Here is a 20,747-nt window from a genome sequence, read left to right on the forward strand (position 1 = left end):
TGTTTGTATGAAACCATGGTTTGCCTCTAAATCAGAAGAGAAAGACTCACAATGCAGATGAGGAAGGCTAAAGAAGGCTCAGCGTGAGCCCTGGGAACTTCATGTAATGGCAAACCATGCCTCAGCAACAACTTTAATAATCCTGCCTACCAAATCACAGAAATCCTTATTGTCTTTTTTCTTTGCCTCTGTTGAGGTCAAGGAAAGTGACTGTCTGAGATGAGTAGAACCTGCAAGAAAAATTCTAGTGTCTAAAATCTCCCTGACCATTTTTCTGGGATTCCTCTTCTTTTTCAGATGAGGAGCAGATGTGAATGTGCATTAGCTTCTGTGCCTGGGGTGGGGCTGAGGGGTCAGAGAATTCTTCCGGCCCCTAAGCAAGCATAAGCAACTGTGTATGATTACGTCCCCTAAGCAAGCAGAAGCAATGGTGTATGATGACAGCAGAATGGAGAAGGATGCAGCCAAGGCACTGGAGGCTGGTTAGGGGCCCCAAGTCAGGGGGCCCCTGCCTAGCAGTCAGGGGACTGCGCCCCCACAGGGCCCTCATAGCTATGGGCCTGGATGGGGCTCAGTGGGTGGGAAATATCTGTGGGTTTTGTTGGGCAGGAACTACAGTTTCTCCATGCAGAGCACTTGGTGAGCTCACAGAGGTTTCTCTGTTCTGCCTATTTCAAGGAGATGAAGATTTGTGTTGCTTTTAAATCTTGTATAAATCTTAATGTTAACTTTTTACTGTTGCTTTTTTTGATGGAGTCTGAGTGACATTGAATTTTGGCTTCTCAGGCACTTGGGCATTTAAGATTTCAAATCAAGGTGTTCTCTTTTTCCTCTGCAGGAATTGGCTATTCCATGTCCTTGCTTGGTCCTGCTGTTGGCTATGTGTTAGGAGGACAGTTGCTTAAGATCTATGTTGATTTCAATCATCAAGTAAGGCAAGGCAGTTTCTTTTTTCTTTTACACTCACAGTGCTAAAAATCCCATTCTTCTAAAAAGTGCTTAGTCTTTTATGTTAGTATGGGGAAAATGTTGAATGATTAATGATTACTCAGAGGGTGAAGAGGTGAGAAATGATTGTGTTTCTATACAATAACTTCAAATGTTTTGTCTGATGTTATTATGGATTGGGGAGATTTAGGTTTGGAGCACAGAACAGCCTTAGACTTGACTGGTTTTGAAACAGATCTCTGTTTATTTGTTTTCTGCTGATGAAGTGGGTGGTAGTGATGGAAAGTGCCATGAAGTGCCCTGGCATCTCCAAAAAAGGGTCCAGGCAAATAGGTGTGAAAAACCTCAGCTTGAGACCCTGGAGAGCCGCTGCCAGTCTGAGAAGACAATACTGACTTTGATGGACCAAGGGTCTGATTCAGTATAAGGCAGCTTCATATGTTCATATGTTCAAGTCATAGCTGTCTGATGGGAACTCCTTCCCTGGGTTTTCAAGGCAAGAGACTTAGCTTTCAAGAGCTCATGAGATTGGGCTAGTCTGGGCCATCCAGCTCAGGGTAACGTAGTGGGTAAACAACATAACTAGCTCAATTTCTAAATGCCTTCAGACTATAAAATATGGTACGGTTTACCTCTTTTCTGTCTTGTGAGTAATGAGTGAATATAAAATAAGAGATGTATAACTTGTAGGTAGTGGGGGTTAGAATGTGTGCACATGTGTGTATGGAGCAGGGAGGGTTAACAATATCATACATAAAATAAAAGGCCATAATGTTTTAAGCAGAAGTCTGTATCTGGCTGTGTCACTTGAGAACATTTCCCATCATTTATATATTAATTCTGTGTTTGTTGAATTAATATCTTTGTAGATCAGACATCAGTCCAGATGATCCACGTTGGGTTGGAGCTTGGTGGGTAGCATTTGTTGTATGCGGTTTTTGTACATGGCTTTTGGTAGCACCGTTTTCATATTTCCCAAGGCGTTTGCCAGGTAAGCAGGCTGATTAAATTAAGAGGGTGGTAACATTCTTGGTGCCCTGACTTGGATAGCGCTAGGCTAGCCCAGTCTCATCAGATCTCAGAAGCTAAGCAGGATCAGCCCAGGCTAGTATTTGGAAGGGAGAACACCAAGGAATACCAGGGTCATAATGCAGAGCCAGCCAATGGCAAACTACTTCTGAGTGCCTTTTTGTCTTGAAAACCCTATGGGGTTGCCATAAATCAGGTGTGACTTGACGGCAAAAAAAAAAAAATCTGGGCAAAGGATATAGTTCATGGGCACACAAATGCAGGAGTTTTGGAATCTGGCTATGCCTGAATGAGAATGAGAATGAGGAATCTGGCTATGCCTGGGGTTCATATGGAAATTGCCTTGGATTACATGACAGGATATAAATATTTATTTATTTAATTAATTTGATTTCTTGTTTGCCTTCCCTAAAACAGGGATCAGGGTGGCTTACATCAAGAATATATACAATAAATGATAGGGTTAAAACAACATTTAAAAGACTAAAAACATCAACATTAAATCAATATACTATCCAGTTTGTGCCCACCAACTCCCTTGGTGATGAGGTATAAAAGAATAATGAGGGAGGTGGGGTGTGTGTGTGTGACAGTGCCAAATCATTGCTGTCCTCAGTCAGATGCCTGGCATAACATCTCTGCCTTGCAAGCCCAATGGAAGAAGCAAATCCATAAATCCAGAATTGTTAGAGCCCAGGATGTACAATGGGAACTTCTAAGGCTTTTGTTTGAAAGGGATCCAGGACTTACAGTCTGTGGACAACATGTGGCTTCAGTGTCCCCATTTTATGACCCTGAGGCTATTAAAAGAAGTCTGCTGTAATATGTGTAAAATCCCCCTTGTTGCTAGCAAACATATATAGCAAATAAATGTTGGAAGCAAGAAGTCAGAACAATGCAGCATTTGATTTCTTCTGTATTGGACTTCTTGCTTCCAATATTTATAAATCACACGTTCTCTGAGGCTTGTGTATGGTGTACCTTAAATGCTCTGAAGTTTTCTTCTTTTCTGTGTTCAGTCAAGCTGTTGAGTGTGTCTTTTTGTTACAAGCAAAACATAGTTGCTCTCCTACTTGTAAATTTTTGCTAGGTTCACAAAAAATACAAGCTGAAAAGATTTCAGAAGCACATCATGATGGAAAAGAACACAAGGACACTGGGAAGAATATAAGAAACTTCCCTAGGACTCTCTGGGTAATGTAATCAATGAATCCAAAGCACTGTTTATAGTAATTTTTGATTTATTTTTGATTTATAGTAATTTTTGATTTCTTGGATTTCATACTATAAAAAATTTGTGATTGAAATGTGTAAATAGTACACATGTAAATGCCACCTTCTCATTCAGAGGAAAATGGATGGGTAATTTTTTTTCATCGAGTTGTGGAGCAGGGACTAAGATGTATTCCTTCCTCCACCATTTGGAGGAGTCTCTTCATTTCCTGCCTTGGGAAGATGTGGACAGATTTTAGAAAGTTTGGTGGTTATTTTCACTCCACCTCAGATTTGCATTTTCCCCTTTCTAGCTTCTTTATCTCTAGCTACTTTTAACCTCAGAATTTCATCTCATCCTTTTCTCTCCTATTGCATGTTGGGCCAATAATAATACAACCCCCTTCTTTTCCTCAGAGTGGCACCAAATCTCTTTCTACTTCAGCTAACGTGATGTCAGAACTCCATAAACTGGGACAGGTATCAGAGGGATTCATTTGCTCCTCCAGAGAGGATATCCATATTGAAGCCACAATGCAGGAAAGTCCTGCAAGAACAAGTGGCTGACCACAGTACAGCAGCAAATCCCCAGGATTGAAATATCGCCCAACTCTGAGCTGAAAGGAGAAGGGAGACATGGAAAGTCCAAAACAGCAGCGCATCTGAACCATCCCAGTGGGTTCAATAGATGGCTTAACTCAGTGGAGGTTAATGGGGAAAGGCATCAGCCCCTGCCCAAGAAAGGAAAATAACCCGCTATGGGTCCCTAGATGAGAAAGGAATATGTGCAACAGTTTATTGCCCAGGAAAATTGCCAGGGTACTGAAGCAGACCAACCTATTGGAAAAAGATCTCTTTGGACAAGATTCTCCAGCCAAATTCTCTCTTTAATCCAAGTCCAAGTACTTAATACAAGCAACTCAGGCATCACTGGGAAATGTCATTCAGAATTACCTTTACAGCATGCACAGGCAAGCCATCTCTCCTGTAGCTCATCTTGACCAACCAGACCAGCCAGAAATATTTTTCAATAGAACAGATAATTCTCTCTCTGTAGGATAGCACCCAGATTCAATGATGGATGAGAATGATATGTCAATTGAATCAGATAATTCTGACTATTTACCAAACAGAGAGAAAGGGGCATCTCTGATGGCTAGATACCTGTGCAGGACCCCTTCCCCAACCTAGGGGCATTTCCCCACAGAAAGATCTCCCACCCTCAATTATCAGACCAGTGAAGGCATTAGATCTCTGTAGCTGGATCTCATCAGATCTTGGAAGCTAGGCAAGGTCAGCCTTGACTATTATTTGAATGGGAAGCTACCAAGGAGTACCAGGGTTGTGACACAGAGGCAGGCAATGGCAACCATCTCTGAATGGCTCATGCCTTGAAAACCCTATGGAATTGCCATAAGTCAACTATAACTTGACAACAATAACAACAACAAAATATCCTAAAAGAGGTTCCTGAAGAGGGAACTGCAGTTGGTCCCTAGACTCAATGGGTCTGAACAGATATGTTCAGAATTCCTCCCAGAATTCTTTGAGGAAGAAATTAAAGAGAAATCATCCACAATCCTACTCATAAATGTCACTTGCTAAAAATGTATTTTTTTCCCTTGCAGTGTTCTTGATATGATCCAAATCCTATTAGTTGTTGGACCGGTGGCTGTCTTTGCCACATCCTGTCTAAGGGGTGGTGGTGCTGACATCTTCTTAACTTTAACTGTAAGGACAATCATTATGATTATACTTATTCTGCACTGTACTTTCTTCTTTGGTGACCATTTCCCCTCTCACTGTTCTGTTTTCTGACATTTTAAATTGCTTACTGCATTCTGTTGTTAGTTATACAAGGCAGTCCTAAAGAGAACCATTTCCTTCTATGGTTGTCAACTTCAGTGGCCTTAGAGGGGTGTCACTCTGCTTAGGATGATATTGACAGAGCAGATAGCTGTGGGAAGCTCTGACTGGAGAAGCGTGCCTTCCCAGTGGTGGAGACAGGAAAGGAAAAGTTAGTCCCTGCCTTCAAAACTTGAAGAATATCCTCTTTCCCTAGAAGGAACATTCTCAGGTAGTCCAAGTCCTAATGCTGCTCATCTTCATCTGTAATTGGGTTCTGGCAAGGCTGACTAAACTGATACATTTCGGTGACTGGTCAAAATAATTAACAGTTAAAATTACAGGCTAAAATGAGAAAAATAGTTGTTATAAATACACAATTATAAATACAATTTTTATAAATGCAACTCTATGTAGTGGTATTCATTTTTACTAAATAGATTTTCTAAATTAACAAACTGAAAAAAACTTAAATTTAGAAACTACTGTTAATTAGGGTGTTTGATAGCCACTCATTAGTCCAACTGAGGTTTTGGATTTGGTTGGGGACAAAATGTGATTAGTGGCAACCATTGCTGCAAACAAGGAAAGGGAAAGGTATCAGGATATGTGAGAAAAGGAGGGAGAAAGGAAGTCTGCAGAATATTCCCAGAGACCAGTCATGGCTAGTCTGTGATTTCTGAATTGAGTCAGGATTGAGATGGGAGAATATTATAATTCCTGTCTATTGGAAGTGCAGCAGCAAAGAATTAAAAGTAAAATGTATCTGTCATGCCTTCTCAATCTGTGTATTTGTAACTGTTCGGGAAACTAACCAGTTTTACTTAGGCTTGTCAACTACCTGGAGAAAAAATGTCCCTTCCCTTTAATAGATGTCTAACAGCTTGTTATTTACCAGGTGAATACTTTTGCACAATGAAAATCTTCAAACCCACTTCCGCACATTAAGTCTCTGTTAAAGGGAGAGGACATATCTCTCCAGACCAGTTGTCAACACTCGTCCTATTACAAAAAGCACAGTTTCTTTTCCAAAAGGAGGCTGAGTTGTGGACTTCCACCACTTGATAGGCTGCAAGCCCATGCTTTGCTGCAGCTGTTTCAAGCTGGAGCTAAATTAGAAGTTTCCCACAAGATTTGACCTGTGTGACTGCAGGATAAATGTCATCATTGGTTAGGCCCATACCACATCACCTTGGGTTTTTAGTAGCTGCTATCTTAGACTTCTTTTTCAGGCTGCCTGCTGCATCAGAGCAGGAAGAGGGGGAGATGCAAACACTGTCACTGGGATGTGACAGAAGACCAAATAAGGCTTTAAGAAACAGTGGCCGTTTTCGCACTCACGTTTTACTGGCGCCACGACCCTCCTGACGCCGGCGAATCTGCATGGATTTCGCACCAGAAGCGCCGGCGCACCCAGAAGCGCCGGCTACTTCCATCGCTAAGCCAGCGCAAACGCAAATCGCAAAGATGCAGGAAAACGTTTGCGCTGGCTTAGCGACGGAAGTAGCCGGCGCTTCTGGGTGCGCCGGCGCTTCTGGTGCGAAATCCATGCAGATTCGCCGGCGTCAGGAGGGTCGTGGCGCCAGTAAAACGTGAGTGCGAAAACACCCACTATGATGTAGCAACAGAGGGTGCTATGCTTGTGTTCTAGATGTCACTGTAGTGCCACTGGTAGGTGTGTCTGCCTGGATATATTGATTGGATTGGCAGGATGGTCCATGGGATGAGCCACAATCTGGCCCAATTTGTATGATTCCTTCTACTTCCTCCCCCACCCCCCAGTATGGACTGTGGAATATATAAGCAGGGAAACTTGTAAAGTAAAGTGATTGCAACCAAGCAGAAAGTTGCTGCAATTATTACAGACAGCTGTGGGAAGCCCTCACTGGAGAATGGTGCCTCCCAGTGCTGGAGACAGGAAAGGAAAAGTTAGTCCCTGCCATTATAATGCATATATTGGCTCTCAGTTTAAACCCTTAAATTATTAATCTATTGTTGCTCTCTGTAACAGAAAAACAGCACCTGAGCAGATTGTGGCTAGTGCCTTGATTACAGCTCATTGCTGTCCTGTTGCTGTGGATGAATGCATGGATTTGGATGAAATAATTCCGGTACAGCTGTATGCATTGATTTCTGCAAAATTTCTACTTTACTCTGGAGTAGTAAACTGGCAATGCCTTTGCCCGTAATCTGCAAGTTACTTTTGTCCTTGCTTTGTGGCAGCATGGCCAAACATTTTGCATTTTGGTTGCATTTGGGTAGTGTGACAAATTCAATTTATAAACTGTGGTTTTATCAAACCCTGGCTAGCTGCAATATTTGAATATAGGTATTCCAGTAAACCAGGATTTGTTGATTAGCACCACATCATGAATTCAGATTAGGAGTGTAGCTGGTTTGTGCTAACTTTGGTTTGTTGTTTTATCTGAATTTACAAACCACAGTATGTTGAGTACTCTGCTACTTGTGCACACCTGGCCAAGTAGTATCCTTTCTGCTTGGAGATGGGAGAGAAAGAAAAACAAACTAGCCAAAGTTTACACACACAAACCAGGATTTTTTACAGATGACTGGTAGACTAAGCTATAGTTTAAACAAACACACTAATTATCATCTCTGAACACGCCCTTTGTATTGTATGCAAAGAGTTTAAATAGAAATATATATTTTTTGCACAATTTAATAATAATTAAACATATCTTAGCCAATATGAGATTTCTGCAAAAGGCAAAAGCATTTGATGCTATTTGATAGGATAGCAATGTGTTGCCTCATGGCCCTTCAAATTTATTTTGGGCATCTCCAGTTTAGGGAGTTTCTAGTGTAAAATAACAGAATTAGGTAGCAAAACCAAACCAAGCCTATGGTGAGAAGCAGGGCTTTTTCCCAGCAGAAACGTATTTGAATATTAGGCCACACACCCTGACATCACCATTGTTTTCCACAGGGCTTTTTTGTCGAGAAAGCCCAGCAGGAACTCATTTGCATATTAGGCCACACCCCCTGATGCCAAGCCAGCTGAAACTGTGTTCCTGTGCATTCCTGCTAAAAAAAAAAAAGCTCTGGTGAAGAGTCATTCAGAAAATCAGGCTAGTACATTTCTTTGAGGGGGTGAACAAACATGTGGACAAAGGGTGTCAACGTGGCAGATGAGGTTCAATGTGACCAATTGCAAAGTAATGCACATTGGGGCCAAGAATCCCAGCTACAAATAAAAGTTGATGGGGTGTGAACTGGCAGAGAATGACCAAGAGAGAGATCTTAGGGTCGTGGTAGATAACTCACTGAAAATGTCAAGACAGTGTGCAATTGCAATAAAAAAGGCCAACGCCATGCTGGGAATTATTAGGAAGGGAATTGAAAACAAATCAGCCAGTATCATAATGCCCCTGTATAAATCGATGGTGTGGTCTCATTTGGAATACTGTGTGCAATTCTGGTCACTGCACCTCAAAAAGGATATTATAGCATTGGAAAAATCCAGAAAAGGGCAACTAGAATGATTAAAGGTTTGGAACACTTTCCCTATGAAGAAAGGTTGAAACACTTGGGGCTTATTAGCTTGGAGAACGTCGACTGTGGGGTGACATGATAGAGGTTTACAAGATAATGCATGGGATGGAGAAAGTAGAGAAAGAAGTACTTTTCTCCCTTTCTCACAATACAAGAACTCGTGGGCATTCAATGAAATTGCTGAGCAGTCAGGTTAAAATGGATAAAAGGAGGTACTTCACCCAAAGGGTGATTAACATGTGGAATTCACTGCCACAGGAGGTGGTGGCGGCTACAAGCATAGACAGCTTCAAGAGGGGGTTAGATAAAAATATGGAGCAGAGGTCCATCAGTGGCTATTAGCCATAGTGTGTGTGTTTATATATATATATATATATATATATATATATATATATATATATAATTTTTTTTTGGCCACTGTGTGACACAGAATGTTGGTGGATGGACCATTGGCCTGATCCAACATGGCTTCTCTTATGTTCTTACATTGACCCAGTGAAAACTAGGCTAATACATTGGCCATTTATGCATTGTCTGCACATTTACTGTGAAAGACTGGATGGAGAATTCTTCCCATTTTTTTACCCTCTACCAGAGTCTGCTGAAGAACCCTGTGCTGATGTGTCTTGTAGTAGCTGCTGCAGTAGAAGCTTTAGTTGCCACTGGCTTTGCAACATTCTTACCGAAATTCATCGAAAACCAGTTTGGTTTTACATCTAGTTATGCAGCTACTTTAGGAGGTAATGTATCTATTTATTTGTAAATGAAAGTACTCTTGTTGAATGTATGTATTAAATAACAGGATCAAGAATGATAATGCTGCAATCCCTGGGAATGTTGAATTAAATTTAGCAGAATTTGCTCCTGAATAAACATGCTTAGGCTTGCAAAGGATACATAAGGATAATCTGAGAACTGAGCTGGAGCTGCTCATCAGCATGCTTATGGCTAGGGATGGGCACAAACCAGGAAGATGGTGGTTCATGGTACATTTGATTGCACGAATCCAGGAAACTCTCTGTTTCCTGAACCAGCTTCTGGTTACTGGGAGTCTTCAGCAGGCTCTCCTTCACCTGTCTTTCAAGTTTGGCAAAGATTGGATTTGGGATGTCTGAGTTATAGCCCCCAAAGCAAGTGCCTACAGGAAAGCTCAGCTCTAGCTTCAGGATTGATCCTTGAAACTACAACAAGGAATACCTTCCCAGCTGGGAGAGGTGTTTAAAAAATTGTCTCACTGTGTGTGAGGGAAAAATGAGTCTCTCAAAGCCTTCCCTAAATCAGCCACACAGAAAACAATTCTTTTATTTATTTATTTATTTATTTATTTATTTATTTATTTATTTATTTATTCCGTAACTTATATCCCGCCCTTCCCACAAGTGGCTCAGGGCGGCTTACAACAAACAGTAAAACAATAAAATCGGAACAAAGTTATTACATTTAAAATCAAGCATTTAAAACCTAAAAACCTTAAAATTTTTACATTGAAGCTATACAGTATAATCACAAAAAATCTAGAAAGCTACATTTGTCCAATCAGGCGTAGGCTAACCAGAAGAGGGTCGTCTTACAGGCCCTGCGGAACTGAGTAAGATCCCGCAGGGCCCTCACCTCTTCCGGTAGCTGGTTCCACCACATAGGGGCCATTGTGGAAAAGGCCCTGTCTTTAGTTGTTTTGAGATGCACTTCCTTGGGCCCGGGGATGGTGAGAAGATTTTGAGTCCCAGACCTCAGTACTCTCTGGGGAACATGTGGGGAGAGACGGTCCCTCAGGTAGGCAGGTCCCAGACAATATAGGGCTTTAAAGGTAATGACCAGCACCTTGTACCGGACTTGGTATATTATTGGAAGCCAGTGCAGAGCCCGAAGACCTGGCCGGATGTGCCCCCATCTTGGGAGGCCCAATAACAGCCGGTTTTCACGACAGTTAAATCTTCTCTCTTTATGCTGCAAAGTGAAAGCAGCTGAGTCAGGGTGTGGTATTATACTGGTATATAATCTGCTCCCATAGAGCAGAATGGGAGCTCCATGGTTGGCTCCCAGAGTTGCCAGTCAAGGTATGGACAACAGCTTTGGGTGTTTCTAGGGCTCTCCACAAGTCAACCCCCAGCATTGCCTAGGAATTGATTGAATTGGCATCTGGAGAACGAACTGCAAAAATGAACCCCCATGAACCTCCATGAAAAAAAAAAAAAAAACAGTTCATTTTTGAGTTCAGGAATGATGCTACCAAACTAACCAGTTTGAAACAAACCATGAACCAGCCCAGTTCATGCCCGAATCACCATTCTTTTTTTGGTTTGTGCCCATCCCTAGTTGTGACCCTAGTTGTGAACCACTAAAGGCTACACAGTGCAGGAATTATGGGGTTCATATGGTGTGATTTTAAATGTGTCCTGGTCATGCCTGTGTAAGAGTTAAATTGAGGTCAGACTGGCCATTTATACTGTGAAAATGTCCCAAACTGGGCCACTGCCTTAGAGAGCTACTAGTGGGCAGAAATAATCAGAGTCAAGTCTCGGGCCAATGATAGTTATTGGCAAATGCTGAGCTGAGTGGCCCTGAAGCCTTGGCTTGTACTATCACAAGGGTCACTAAACTTGGTTTGCTCCAAGAATATTTTATCTTTTCCAGTCCATCACTGACTATTTTATCTTTCCCAGTCCATCACTGACTATTTTATCTTTCCCAGTCCATCACTGACTATTTTATCTTTCCCAGTCCATCACTGACTATTTTATCTTTCCCAGTCCATCACTGACTATTTTATCTTTCCCAGTCCATCACTGACTATTTTATCTTTTCCAGTCCATCACTGACTATTTTATCTTTCCCAGTCCATCACTGACTATTTTATCTTTCCCAGTCCATCACTGACTATTTTATCTTTCCCAGTCCATCACTGACTATTTTATCTTTCCCAGTCCATCACTGACTATTTTATCTTTCCCAGTCCATCACTGACTATTTTATCTTTCCCAGTCCATCACTGACTATTTTATCTTTCCCAGTCCATCACTGACTATTTTATCTTTCCCAGTCCATCACTGACTATTTTATCTTTCCCAGTCCATCACTGACTATTTTATCTTTTCCAGTCCATCACTGACTATTTTATCTTTCCCAGTCCATCACTGACTATTTTATCTTTCCCAGTCCATCACTGACTATTTTATCTTTTCCAGTCCATCACTGACTATTTTATCTTTCCCAGTCCATCACTGACTATTTTATCTTTCCCAGTCCATCACTGACTATTTTATCTTTTCCAGTCCATCACTGACTATTTTATCTTTCCCAGTCCATCACTGACTATTTTATCTTTCCCAGTCCATCACTGACTATTTTATCTTTCCCAGTCCATCACTGACTATTTTATCTTTCCCAGTCCATCACTGACTATTTTATCTTTCCCAGTCCATCACTGACTATTTTATCTTTCCCAGTCCATCACTGACTATTTTATCTTTCCCAGTCCATCACTGACTATTTTATCTTTCCCAGTCCATCACTGACTATTTTATCTTTCCCAGTCCATCACTGACTATTTTATCTTTTCCAGTCCATCACTGACTATTTTATCTTTCCCAGTCCATCACTGACTATTTTATCTTTCCCAGTCCATCACTGACTATTTTATCTTTCCCAGTCCATCACTGACTATTTTATCTTTCCCAGTCCATCACTGACTATTTTATCTTTCCCAGTCCATTACTGACTATTTTATCTTTCCCAGTCCATCACTGACTATTTTATCTTTCCCAGTCCATCACTGACTATTTTATCTTTCCCAGTCCATCACTGACTATTTTATCTTTCCCAGTCCATCACTGACTATTTTATCTTTCCCAGTCCATCACTGACTATTTTATCTTTCCCAGTCCATCACTGACTATTTTATCTTTCCCAGTCCATCACTGACTATTTTATCTTTCCCAGTCCATCACTGACTATTTTATCTTTTCCAGTCCATCACTGACTATTTTATCTTTCCCAGTCTATCACTGACTCCCAGTTCATCCCTGACTTTCCCTGTTCATCTCTGCCCATCAACTTGCCTGTTCCTTCTCTATCCTTCCCCCTTTCCCTACTTTTTTTTTCAGTTGGATATATTTTGTGTTGTCTGCTTACTGTTTCTCTGCATTCTTATTCCAGCCTGCATTGTCTTTTTGTTAGGGTTGCCAGGTCCCTCAAAGTCCCAAGTTCCAGGAGAGGGCGAGGATAGCTCAGATGTGATGATGTAATGCAAAAGTAATGCCATCACATTAGGGAGCAGGGGTGTGCATGTTTGCACTCCAAGCTGCAATTTCACAGCTTGGATTGCAGGTGCACGTTGTCCCTTTGCTTCCTTTAAGTGCTTTGTGGATACCTTTAAATGCTTCGGGGGGTGGAAAGTGGCAGTGTGCACCTGTGATCAAAACCACAAAATCACAGCTTGGAGTGCAAACATGCACACCTTCCTTTCTCCCCCAAAGCATTTAAAGGTATCTTATAAATGTTTTGGGGAAGAAGTGTGAGGGGTGCATTTTGCCGGAACATGCTGCCCCCACTTCTTCCAAAAGCGTTTAAAAGATTCCTTTAAATGCTTTGGGGAAGAAACAAGGGGGCAGCAGGGGGCTGCAATCCAAGCCTGAAGTGCAAACACAGACATACCCCCCACGTCACCCCCCAAACATTTTAAAAGATACCATTAAATGCTTTGGGGAAGAAGGGGGATTTGGGATGTCTGAGTTATAGCATGCATGTTTGCACTCCAAGCCATGATTTCATCAGTATCAGGGAAAACCCATAAGTGATAACACACTTCTCTAGAAATTGCCAAAAGCTCAATGGTTTTACTGTAGAGTTTTTAGTAAGCCCTAGAGCAGGGGTGTCAAACCCATTTGTTATGAGAGATGGATTTGACATAAATGAGACCTTGTTGGGCTGGGCCATGTGTGTACCTATTTAAGGTTACGTAGCAGAGATATGAAGGACACAAACACAAAGATTTTTTTAAAAACTGAAAATAAAACATGCTTGAAACATTAGCACCTATTGATCTTAAAGGTGCTTTCTTTGTATTTTCCCCATGGGAACCAGGGAACTGGGCAAAGGAAGTTCTGGCTCTTTCCTTCCTTCCCCAGGAACCAGGAGGTGGTGGAGCCTCAGCCCACAGAAGGAAGAGAGGCTGGGCTCAGTAGGTCTGCTGTGTAATGGAGAGAGCCTGGCAAAGCAAGTTCTGTCTCCCCCCCCCCCCCTTCCTCTGTAGCTCCTGTGCAACTGAGCAAGCCAGGGAAAGCAAGCTGTGATAGAGAAGGAAGCAAGAGAGAGGGAGAAGGAAGCAGATGACAGCTAGTTGCTCGGGGGCCTGATAGGAGCTCTCTGGAGGCCTGATTCAGCCCCGGGCTCCATGTTTGACACCCCTGCCCTAGAGAGCTGTGACAATCACTTCCAGGTTTTTCCAGAACTGACATAAGGCTCTCACCTGATTTCTCCCCCCTCCAACTCCCACCAGTTGATAGCTGTTGGCTGGCAATCATTGCTCTAATGTAATATATGCATAGCAGATTTAGGAACAGTTTTATGAACTGCTTATAGCAGAGATTTTCTCTAGCCTTCAGTCACAGTATCTGCTACCATTCAATTATCTGTTTTAATTATCTGTTTTTCTAATATATCCCCCCACATTTTTACAACTGAAACTTCCCTGTTTCTCAGCTGTAATGTTTAACTCTGAATGCTTCAGTTAAATTCTTACTGAGCATAATGGTACACAAGATATAAAAGGGATGGGGGTCCTCAGGTTCCTTAACCTGCGGCACATGAAATAGAGATGGTGGTGATGATGTAAGTGAGACTGCATGTCAGCAAAAGCAAAAAAAAAAAAAATGCAATTGTGATCATTGAGATGGTCTCTGGCTTTTAATGGATATATTATTTGGGTATTGCCCACGATCATGGGAAACAATCCAGTTGTGTGAACTGGCCCCTGTGATGGGCAGTAAATATTGACTTGTACAAGTGTGCCTTGCCTTCAGTAAATTGCAAATAAAAAAATCATTTCAGAAAAAATATATTAACTGTAAAAAAATGAGTTTAACAAATGGAGTGATTTTATCTTCCTTCAGGGAGTCTTCTCCAGCCTAAGGAGTTTTCCCCCAACTTAAGTGGCTTTTCTCTTGGAGAAAGAGTCAATTAAATTGGAAGAAAACTCCTTAGGCTGGACAAAGGTTTCAAATTCTGATAAGTGGAGTAGTAGAATAGAGGGAGGATCTACCTATCTAGAGATGAATTCCAGAGGGATAGCCATGTTTGTCCATTGCAACAAAAAACAAGTGAGAATTTTGTGTCATTTTATATACCTATCAATTCATTTTGTCAGAAGTTTGTCCATGTTTGGAAAGGTGACACGTTTCAAAATGAGGACAAAAGGCAAATCAGAGGAGAGGTATGCTACGCTGAGCTCAAATTAAAATCCAGAGTAAATTGTATCCTCTGAGTGTGGACTCAACAGAACTAGTAATAAATTGGCTTAAGACTATTGATAAGTGGACTGAAATAACCAGCATGCACTTTAATTATGTACTGTTAGCCACTCCCATGTTCTTTTGGATCTAATAAAATCAGATCTTTATATTAAGACCACCAAATAGCTGAAAGCTTCCTGGGGGTGCGGTAGGGGGGAGGAATCAGCATTATGACAATTTTTGTTGCTTGAAATTCTTGAAGATTAAGGTAACGTCCCTACTGGTTTCTGAGTATTTTCTTTGTAAAGGTCTAATTTGTTTCCACTAACTTGTTTGCAGAATGGCAAATGGCAGAAGAGCATTGCTTACACAAATGAAATATGACACGTTAGACAATGAGCACTCCGTTTGGGTGCACATTTGGCACCAGGCTTTATTCCAGAAACCTGACTCATAAAAGCTTATGTCATAACAAACTGATTACTCTTTGGTTACCGTTTGTTATATAGTTGTGATTTAATTGGCAGGCTGCTTTGGGTAAAACCTGTAAAGTAAGAAACAATTTTTGAAATTTACATTTTAAATCCATCACTGTTCAGATTTTCGTTAACTGTATTTTTTTTTAAAATGTGTCTTGTTTTTCTGCAGGAGTTGTACTCATCCCAGGAGCTGCTCTTGGCCAAATCATAAGTGGTACATTGGTTTCCAGGCTGAAATTGGATTGCAAAAATGTAATCAAATTCATTGCCATTACATGTTCAGTAGCGCTGGCATTAAATTCAGTTTTTTTGTTTGCCAAATGTGGAAATGAACCTTTTGCAGGTGTATCTGAAACATATAATGGGTAAGGAGACAAGTGTTAACTGCTTCGTTAAGCAATGTCCAAAATAGTAATCTTTGCTAATTTGACAGTAGTTATTTAAAAGCACCTGTATTCATTTTAGATATATGCTATTCATTTTAGATACAATAGATCCAAGCGGGCAGCTGTGTTGGTCTGAAGTAGTTGAACAAAGCAGGAGTCAAGTTGCACCTTTAAGACCAACCAATTTTTATTTAGAATGTTCTAAAAAAAATTGGTTGGTCTTTAAGGTGCAACTTGACTCCTGCTTTTTAGAAACATTTTGCTTCTTTTGATAAAGCCTTCCTCAACATAATTCTGATGATCCAATCAGAAGTGATTTTGTAACTAACTAGGCTCCATCCATCCATCCATCCATCCATCCATCCATCCATCCATCCATCCATCCATCCATCCAAAACTTTGGTCTGAGAGAGTCCTGTGTGACTCAAATGCTTTCTTCCTTTTCTAACTACAGAAGGTACTGGATCAACAGAACAGACCACCTTTACTTGAAAGAAATGCAGCAGCCACTGTAGAAGAGAATGTGCTGTTCTTGGCATAACTGAAACCATAATTTCAGTCTACATGATTGCTGCAATTATGCATAGGATAATTTTATTAGTATTGTTATTATTTATATGCATATTCCAACCTTCTTCCATCATGGAGCTCAAGGAAACTTACAGGAATTGACTAGTCTCACTCCTGCTCAGCTTCAGTACCATAAAGATATCCCTGCTCTAGTCAGAGCCTTTTGCTAAAGTGATATTTGAAAGTGCTGCCAAGTTGCAGCTGACTTATTGGTGATCATATAGGGTTTTCAAGGCAAGAGGGGAACAGAGGTGGTTTGCCATTGCCTGCCTCTGTGTAGCAATCCTGTACTGACCCTTCTTAGCTTTCAAGATCTGATGAGATTGTACTAGCCTGGAGCATCCAGGTTAGGGTTTTGCAAGGTATCTTCACATTATTCATACATCTCAGTGATGGCCTAAGAGATTCTGATGCCTGAGGTACATGCTATCATGTAGCTATATAGTATAATAAAACAGTATTACTACAGTTTGCTACTTGTGGTAGGCTGTCTGAACTATCCCTGCCTGCCCTACCTGGATCTATTTTTGTCTAATGGCCATGGCTAAATGTTTAGCTACTTGCCCTGCTTTGAGAGGATTTTAACTAATAAGGGGGGTACAAATAACAATGAACCATGTATTCTGTTTTAAATGGATTTCTGTAGACCCAGAATGCGAGTCTTCTGAGACTCAGTTTAATGGAAGATAATAAAATAGCACTCATTGGAATTGAACTGCTTTTTTGCTGATATCACCATTGTACAGTTTAGTCTTGAGGGTGCTGAACTGTTGATCTTTAAATATGTGCTTAATTTTTTAAATGCCTAGCTTATATTTTATTGACCGCAAAAGAACAAAACTAATGGAATATTTTTCTCTCAAATTCTGAAAGTAACTACTACTGTTGGTTGCTGAGAGAAAGTAACAGAAAACAACATTTTGAGGGTGTGTGTGTGTTTGTTTTTTATTTCTATGCTCAGGACAACTTTTTTTTAATGTTCATATGCTCCTCTAGTGAATACTACAAGAACTGTGAATTTGAATCAAGCTGTGGAATGAACTGAGTAGCCTAAGGTGCTAGGGTTTAAAAAGTTCTGAGGTGAGAAAGGCCCCTGAAGCTATGAGAGCTGCTGCCAGTCAAAACAGAGAAAAATAGGCAAGAAAAGCCAGTGGTCACAGCTTCATATTTTCATATGAAATACCACAAATACTTTGGTAGCACCAAAACAATTAGAATTAAAATTGAGGTTGAATTTCTGTATGTTTGATATTAACAATAAAGGACCAAATTGACAATGCAAACCTAAATAGATTTTAACCCTTCTAAGCCTATTTTTATGAATTTGAAAGGATGTAACTCTGCACTGTTTTTCATTTACTTTCTAGCTTTCTCTTTATTAAAAAAAAGTTTTTGTAAATAAGATATTATTTGAATTCTGGCCTCTATATTTTTTGGCATATATAAATATTGAACATATAATTTATAATAATTAATTATTTGGAATAGGTAATGAAACATTTTTAAAAATGTCATGTAATTCTTGTGTCTCTGTTTCAGGACAGGCATGTTATCCAACTTAACTGCACCATGCAATGAGAACTGCCACTGCTTACGTTCAGTTTATTTACCAGTTTGTGGCACAGATGAAGTTCAGTATTTTTCTCCATGTTATGCAGGATGCAGCTCTGTTTCTAATACAAAGAGTGGAAAGGTAGTTTAATGCATTAAGAATACAAAATTTCTCATGTATCTCTGGGGTTTAAAAGTGTTAATGAAGATTCTTTTCTGTTCTGACAATAACTATAACCAGGGCTTTTTTGGTAGAGAAAGCCCAGCAGGAACTCATTTGCATATTAGGCCACACCCCCTGATGTCACCATTGTTCCACATAGGGCTTTTTGTGGGAAAAGCCCAGCAGGGATTCATTTACATATCAGGCCACACCCCCTGACACCAAGCCAGCCGGAACTGCGTTCCTGTGCGTTCCTGCTCAAAATAAGCCCTGGCTATAACTACAGATTGATTCTGATTCCTACCAAAGGGGTGGTGAGAGGGTTAAACCTCCCTCCTCCATTCCTGTGATCTACCCTGACCATCTTCCTCCTTTCCTGGTACTGATGACATTTAGTTTAAAAAAAACCCACGTGAGATATTTTCATGGATCTTCCAATGATGAGTTGACTTTGACCCTGAGAGAGAGGCTAAGTGCTGACTGTTGTTATTCAGCTTGCAGTTATATTAGTTTGAAATCTAGTGTGGGGAGTTTCACAGGGTTGAAGGCTATCCTCTATTTTTTTCTTTATATAAAAGTATTTGCTGCTTTGGGTTGGTCAGGCTTTTTTTTTGTAGAAAAATCCCAGCAGGAACTCATTTGTACATCAGGCACAGAAAAAACCCAGCAGGGACTCATGCAAATTAGACCACACCCCCTAACACCAAGCCAGCCAGAACAGCATTCTTGGGGTTGAAAGCTAATCCTGACAAAACAGATGTTGGTCAGTAATGCTGAGATTCTGAAGGAATTTCTTTGCATAAGAGTTGGGGGAATTATTGGGCCCAGCTCGCGCGCTCTCTCTCTCTCTCTCTCTCTTTCTTTCTTTCTTTCTTTCTTTCTTTCTTTCTTTCTTTCTTTCTTTCTTTCTTTCTTTCTTTCTTTCTTTCTTTCTTTCTTTCTTTCTTTCTTTCTTTCTTTCTTTCTTTCTTTCTTTCTTTCTTTCTTTCTTTCTTTCTTAGTTTCCACAGCATCCAAGTCATGTGTTTTTCTGGCCCATTAACAAGCTCCAATATTGGATTTGGATGATCTGCCCTCACTTCAATATGCTACAGTGATCTTAATGTTCAACTACTGTACATGGAATTTCCCTTGAAGACAACTCATAAATGAGTGCTACATACTGCAGCTTGTATATTGATGCCCATAGCTGAAGGAGTTCATATTACCTCACATTTATAATTGTTGCATTGGCTGCTGATCTGATGTGTTTCTCGGTTCAACTGACTGTACTGGTATGTACTTTTAAAGCTGTAAGAGAGCCTATGCTCCCAAAGAGGACCTATAAATTGGTTAAAGAATGCAGTCCATTTTTTAAAATGTTTAACTTTTTGAATGTCATCTAACAAGGGATATATATTTTACTTTCAATATTAGTAGTTACTTGTATGAACCTGTTTTTATCTTTATAGGTATACAGCAATTGCTCCTGCATAGTGAATCCTAAAAACACATTTAACAATATTACCAATGGAGCCGTTACTGGGAAGTGTGCATCTAAGTGTTCAGTCCTGCCTGCATTTCTTTTTTTCTTTTTTCTTACTGTTGTTTTTACTTTTATGGCAGTTACACCAACAACTGTGGCCATCCTCAGGTAATTTTGTTTCTTCTGGTGCACTATTAAATGTACTAAATTGCCTATACAACTTTTCATTTTTTACTCTTTTTAAGACTGACTTGGTGGTTATTCTTCATTTTCAGTTTTCAGAATGTTTTTTCAGGAAGATCAGACTTTAATAAGCTGGTGGGAGGTTATTTGGGTTGACTAGTATTTTACACTAATTTAAATTGTAATTGGTTGAAAGCATTACTGTAATGGGATATTTTGAATAGTTTTTTTGAGCAATTTACAATGCAGTCCTGAACAGAATTACACCCTTCTGAATCACTGAAGCCAGTGATTTAAACAAAGTTACACCTTTCTAGGAGTGCACTGTTAGCATCCCAGGAAATATGCATAATGGTAGAACATAGGGGGTTGTATTCAGTAAAAACTGAACTGAATAAATACCTCAAGAATACCTTATTGGTATTTTGGAGGTATTTATTAAACCAAATACTGATTCTCTAATCTGATTCAGCTGCTGATATAGCTGAGCCTGAGTAAAAACCAATATTATTCAGTTTTAATTTAGGTGCAGCTTGAAGAATGCATTTAAAGAGACCATGGTCTCTTTAAACGCCTGAGTTTCTTCACAGAGTCACACTGTTGCCATCACAGTGGCAGTATGGCCCAGCTAGGAGAAGGCATTTAAACAGGTCTTTTTAAATACCTCCTCCAAACAGGCCCCTGTGGCAGTGCAACTTGGCATATGACCTCAGGCATTCAAACAGGCTCTAAATTAATGAGTTTACTCACCAAGTCATGCTGCCACCACAGCCATGGTGATGGAGGCCAGCTTGCAGAAGGCATTTAAAGAGACATCTTTAAATTCTTTCTCCAAGCCAGCCTGTTCTGCCACAATCCAACTCAGCAAGTGAAAGGGTCTCTCTAAATGTCTGAATTTACTCACTAAGTTACACTGCCACTGCTGCGACATGAGCTGACTTGGATAAGGCATTG

The 20,747-nt window shown here is 40.4% G+C and overlaps 1 protein-coding gene across 1 annotated transcript in view; it reads left to right on the plus strand.

The window, feature by feature from the left end:
• Window positions 1–20,747, plus strand: part of SLCO4C1 (solute carrier organic anion transporter family member 4C1) — a 77,721-nt gene that overhangs the window by 42,585 nt on the left and 14,389 nt on the right. The window contains exons 4-10 of the mRNA XM_060235640.1: window positions 839–935; window positions 1,818–1,939; window positions 3,068–3,171; window positions 9,143–9,287; window positions 15,645–15,840; window positions 17,971–18,124; window positions 19,597–19,778. Coding sequence (XP_060091623.1) covers window positions 839–935; window positions 1,818–1,939; window positions 3,068–3,171; window positions 9,143–9,287; window positions 15,645–15,840; window positions 17,971–18,124; window positions 19,597–19,778 — 1,000 coding nt within the window. The remainder of the gene's footprint in view (window positions 1–838; window positions 936–1,817; window positions 1,940–3,067; window positions 3,172–9,142; window positions 9,288–15,644; window positions 15,841–17,970; window positions 18,125–19,596; window positions 19,779–20,747) is intronic.

The sequence above is a fragment of the Heteronotia binoei genome, chromosome 4 (genome assembly GCF_032191835.1).
Source record: "Heteronotia binoei isolate CCM8104 ecotype False Entrance Well chromosome 4, APGP_CSIRO_Hbin_v1, whole genome shotgun sequence".
Lineage (NCBI taxonomy): Eukaryota > Metazoa > Chordata > Lepidosauria > Squamata > Gekkonidae > Heteronotia > Heteronotia binoei.